Raw genomic sequence first — 5,751 nt, 5'->3', positions numbered from 1 at the left:
GTCCAAGGGACACATCCGGACCATTTTACGACTTGGGGCGCGTGGACATGACACAAAGACCCAACCATAAAGACAGTTCGGGTTGCTCCAAAGACCCAACCATAAAGACAGTCGGGTTGCTCCAGAGACCCAACCATAAAGACAGTCGGGTTGCTCCAGAGACTCAGCCATCCGCACTCACCATAAAGACCCATTTGCACTCCCCATAAAGACGGTCGGGTTGCTCCGGAGACCCAACCATCCGCTGTCACCATAGAGGCTCAACCTTCCACAATCACTCCGGAGCCAACTCAATGGTGAGGTATCCATCCGTAATCACGGGAGAGTCAACATAACAGTCGGATAGGCTGCAATCTCGGCAAGGTCAAGGGAAAAGTCAAGACGTCCAGCTTGATCCACGCGGTCTACTCCCTTTAGTCAGCTGACTATGTAATAGACGGAAGTCTTAGGGTTAGAGGATCCGCCCACTATAAAAGAGGGCCTCCACATGTATAGAGATTCATCTTTTTCATGCTTGAGAAATATACCAGGGGCGGAACTACTTGAGGGAATAGGGTGGCGTTGGCCCCCTCAAACCTCTAGAAATTTCTTTGAAAAAATTAAGTATATATAAATACATTTTTGTTTTATAAAGAGTTATATAAATAAAGAACGAAAGATTAGCCAAATGAGTGCTTTGTCCCAGCGGTAGTTCCAGCTGCATCTTACTTAGAAATCCTGGGTTCGAACCGGCCTTTGGACTGTTTTGAACTAAAACCCAGATTTTTAATTAATTGTCACATCTTTTTATATTTTTGATTAATTGGCATTTACTATTCCTTTTTAATGAACTTACCATTGATATTGATTATTACGATATTTAAGACACTAGCTTCAAAACCCAGATTTTCAATTAATTGTCACATCTTTTTATATTTTTGATTAATTGGCACTTACTATTCCTTTTTAATGAACTTACCATTGATATTGATTATTAGGATATTTAAGACACTAGCTCAAAGTAAACATTAGTGCTATCCTATGTAAACAAAAAAAGTGAGCATTAATGACATATTTTTTCTTTGCATTAAAAATGTGAGTTATGAACAATTTTAGGATATAATAACAACATATAAATGTGATAAATTTCCCTAAAGAAACTAATAGAAACAGAGTTTGTTAGCTTGACAAAATTGAACCCTATTAATGCTGATGGTATCTCGGGGTCTGTTAGGAGAGAGTCAACGAAGAGGGGCCCACCTCCTAGTTTGAACCAAACTGAAAACATTATTGGGCCCGTATGCACTGAATTTGAGGCCCAATTAGAGGGCCAAGGGGAATCAGGTCGGGTCATGACTCCCACCGACCCAATTGAGAATTGGTCTGAATGTAATGATATAGGGGAACCGTTGGATATAAGGGAGAAATCTCCTTTTATTTTAGATCATGTGGTGGAGCAACCAGAACCACAAAACTCCACAACAGACAGGAACAACGCTTGTGCTTCTCAGAACGGAAACAGAGTGCCAAAATTACTTCGCAGAGGGGAGGAACCTTCGTGGATGGACAATTTAGAGGATGCAAGAGGAATTTCAGGTAGCAGCCACAGAAGCACTCGCTCAAGTGACACAAGTATGAAGGAACACCGCAAGGAGGTTAGGCAGCATATGTTTTCCCTTTGCAATTCATTATCTGACTCTGGCATTATGAATTGCAATAAACTGTTCTGGGACAAGTTTCTGGAAACTGATGCTAGTCATTTATGGGGACTGGGGAAAGAACTTGGTGTCACATACCAAGGGAATGAGGAATCTTTGATCGATAGAATTCAGGCTATGGAACAAAGGGATGTGGAGAACCTGGCAGCTAATACGAGCCAAAGAGGGGAAGAGGCATGTAATCCATGAGGATACTTACCTACAATATCAGAGGTTTGGGGAATAGTGTTAAGTGGAGAATTATCCGTGAGCTGATTATTAAGGAAGAGGTGAATTTCGCCTGCTTCCAAGAAACCAAGTTGGAGACCATTGATGTGAGGTTGTGCAAATCACTTTGGGGGGATGATTCATTTGAATGGACCTTTTTACCAGCAATTAACAGAGGTGGTGGCTTGCTTTGTGTGTGGGACAGAAGCACCTTCAAACTGATTCAGGAGCATATAGGCAGGGGATTTATTTGCTTACGAGGAGAATGGGGGGAAGATGGTTTGCCTTGTATTTTTACCAACTTCTATGGCTCTTGTACTATGCACGAGAAGATTCAACAATGGGAAGAACTTGTTACTCTAAAGACCAGCTTTCCAACTTACCGGTGGTGCATATTGGGGGACTTTAATTCTGTCCGTTCCTCTGAGGAGAGACGAGGCAGTGCAGCTGATTCAGATACTTACCGTAGAGATACAATCGAATTCAATAGCTTCATCAATAACATGGAACTATTGGATTTACCTTTGGTAGGGAAAAAGTTCACATGGTTTCGACCGAATGGACTTGCGGTGAGTAGGTTGGATAGAGCGCTTGTGTCGATGGAGTGGTTAGAGACTTGGCCAAATTGTTTTTTACAAGTCATGAGTAGAGATATCTCCAACCATTGCCCGCTAATTCTTAAGATCTCTACTCATGATTGGGGCCCCAAACCTTTCCGAACTCTCAACGGTTGGCTACAAGACCCAAGATTTAAAGCTTATGTTGAGAGGGAGTGGAATGAGCTACAAATTCAAGGGTGGGGGGCATTTGTTCTCAAGGAAAAATTAAAGGCCCTCAAAACTCGGCTGAAGATTTGGAATGTAACACCCCACTTTTCGTTATTAGGTTATTTATTATTTTATCTTAATTATTATTATGCTATATGGTAATTTGATGAATTATGTGATTATAATTTAAATCTCATGTGATATAGAATAAGATTTAGATAAATAAGTTTGTTAGGTTTTTGTGTGAGTAATTGAGAGTGGGGCCCATTAGTATGACTATTTAAGGGATATGAGTGAATTAGAAAGAGAGAAATCAGAATTTGAGAATTGGAGAAGTTAGCAGAGGAGAAGAAAAGAAGCGTGAAAGAGAGAAGGGGAGAAAAGAGAAGAAAAAACCTAGAATTTGATCTTCAAGAGGTAAGGGTTTGAATTTATCTTGTATAATTGTAGAATAACAGAGGTTGAGTTTAACATGAAGGAACCCTCATCTTTTTTGAAAATTCAGAACTGAGAGACTGTGTTGAGTGTTAACATGTGGTGAGAAAAATTGATTTTGAGCGAAATTGAGGTTCCGGGGAAAATTGGGTTCTGTTATGTTTTGCCCGCAGATACCCTAACAGTCTGTGTTGTAGAGAGCATAACTCTCTCTACAGAATTCCAAATTGAGTGAAACCAATTTTGTATGAAAGCTAACTCATAGGGCTATGTTGGGTAATATTTTCATAATTTTTCGATTGCTGGTTCAATACCAGAATCATTTGCAAGTTTATTCTGTTTCTGCCCGCAGACATCCTAGCAGCCTGTGTTATAGAGAGCATAACTCTCTCTACAGAATTCCGAATTGAGTGAAACCAATTTTGTATGAAAGCTAACTCATAGGGCTATATTGGATAATATTATCATAATTTTTAGATTTCTGGTTCAATACCAGAATTATCTGCAAGTTCACTCTGTTTCTGCTCGCAGAAACCCTAACAGCCTGTGCTGTAGAGACCATAACTCTCTCTACAGAATTCCAAATTGGGTGAAACCAATTTTATATGAAAGCTAACGTATAAGGCTATGTTTGGTAAAATTTTCATAATTTTTGGACTGCTCATTTAGTACCAGGATTATATGCAAGTTTGCTATGTTTCTGCTTATTTCTGAGATTGATTCTGAAACTGATTCTAGTAATTGATATGAGACATTTGATGATTTTGTGTTGCTATTTTGTCAGTGGAATAGTGAATGATTTGATAATTGTATTGAAGTGTTATTTTGTGCAATTTTGGTGTGATTTCCGTTATGGAATTTGGTGAGAAAATATGTTATATATTTGGGGCTGGAGTGGTCTCAAAATTGCATGTTTTAATTTATGAGTTTTTGCACGAAATACACTTCATTTAGTCAAGAGGCAACGTGTCGGTTTTCATCGGAAAACTGAGGTTTGTCCCAGAACTGGCGTGGTTCTAGAAGTCTGGAGTGGACTTCATTGGTGGTTAACTGTCTGGAGTGGACGCGGTGATACCGCTAAGGTTAACAATTGGTACCACATGCATACATTAGAGTCTCACACACTAAGTTTCACGTTGTCAGTGGTTTTATGTGTTTGGTGATTTGTTGGTGAATTGTTTTGCTGTTGTGGTAAAGTCGAATTATTATTCTTCTTTAAGCTTATAATTTTTCGAAACATTAATAAGAATTGTGAAACTGTCTTGAGAGAAAATATTATAATCACTCAGATTTTAAAGTAAAGGTGAAGAGTTTATAAAGCAGGATCTGAATTGTTTACTTGCTCTTTGTTATGTTATATTTTATACAATGTAAGTTTTTACCCTTCTGTTGGAATGATGTTCTATGCGACATCGCTCAGGTACAGGAGGTAGAGATGTGGCTCATGAGGAGTAGCTTCGGAGAGTCTTAGCTTATGTTATTATTATTATTATTATAAAATAAGTGTCTTGCTCTGTAATGTATCACTGGTTAGATATTTTACGTTACTTTTACATTTATGTTGAGAGGATTTTATAATCTCTTCTTATGGAAGTTGTTGAATAATTTTCTAAATGATGGCGATGTCGTACTGTTGACGGCCGAAGTGCTTATGAAATTCAGTTCTGAGTATGATGAATTTTATTGGAATATCATGGAAGATAAACCTATTTAAATAAGTGATTTTATGCATCTTAGGATTATCTGACTGGTTTAGAAATTTCATTGGCAGGAATAATTCATTCTTTGAAAAGCATATGAACTTATAAATTTTCAAACACAATCAGTGTTAATTTTAATGAGTTTTCGTGAAGAAGTGTAATACTCCCTTGATATGTTTTTAAACTCTGATAAACGTTTTTAAATAAAACAATGGGAAAAAGGGGGTGTTACATGGAACACCAAAGTCTTTGGTGATCTAAACCAACAAAGGAATACAATAGCCCGCAAGCTTGAGGATCTTGATAGAAAAGCGGATGAAGAGGGATTATCGGTGGAGGAAAGATTAGAAAGGAGAGCTACCCAATCCGAGTTTTGGAAGATTGCTAGACTTAACGAGTCTCTCTTACACCAAAAGGCTAGAACAAGATGGATCAAGGAAGGAGATTCCAACTCTAAATACTTTCACTCCCTGATAAGATGGAAAAGGAGGAAAAATGCTATTGTGGGACTTAACGTGGAAGGAGCTTGGCAAGAAGACCCGACAACAATAAAGTTAAAAGTGAAAGAGTTCTTTGAGAGGAAGTTTGGCAAGGACAATGAGAGGCCCCCAAAGCTGGATGGTATCCACTTTAATCAACTATCTCAAGATGATAATGCACTCCTTACGACACCATTTGATATGGAGGAAATTAAGGAAGCAGTTTGGGATTGTGATGGAGACAAAAGCCCTGGACCGGATGGATACAACTTCAAGTTTATTAAATCCTTTTGGCATCTATTGAAATTGGATCTGAAAAAGGTACTAGATGATTTCTATCTTAGAGGTGCATGGCCAAAAGGGAGCAATGCTTCATTCATAGCTTTGATTCCAAAGACGGAATCTCCTGTGGATCTCAATGAGTTTAGACCAATCTCTCTTGTGGGAAGCATCTATAAAATTGTCT

At 38.5% G+C, this 5,751-nt stretch overlaps 1 protein-coding gene across 1 annotated transcript; it reads left to right on the top strand.

The window, feature by feature from the left end:
* Positions 1-1,438: 1,438 nt before the first annotated feature.
* Positions 1,439-5,022, top strand: LOC130709903 (uncharacterized). Its single transcript, XM_057559033.1, has 2 exons — positions 1,439-3,088; positions 4,527-5,022. The coding sequence occupies exon 1, from the start codon at positions 1,883-1,885 to the stop codon at positions 2,831-2,833; it is 951 nt and encodes a 316-aa protein (XP_057415016.1). The 5' UTR covers positions 1,439-1,882; the 3' UTR covers positions 2,834-3,088; positions 4,527-5,022.
* Positions 5,023-5,751: the final 729 nt, after the last annotated feature.

Source organism: Lotus japonicus, chromosome 4, assembly GCF_012489685.1.
Source record: "Lotus japonicus ecotype B-129 chromosome 4, LjGifu_v1.2".
Classification (NCBI taxonomy): Eukaryota; Viridiplantae; Streptophyta; class Magnoliopsida; order Fabales; family Fabaceae; genus Lotus; species Lotus japonicus.
This window is presented reverse-complemented; position numbering and strand designations above follow the sequence as displayed.

Excerpts from the sequence above, each read along its gene's own strand:
- LOC130709903 (XM_057559033.1), top strand. The coding sequence starts at position 1,883 with ATGAGGATACTTACCTACAATATCAGAGGTTTGGGGAATAGTGTTAAG.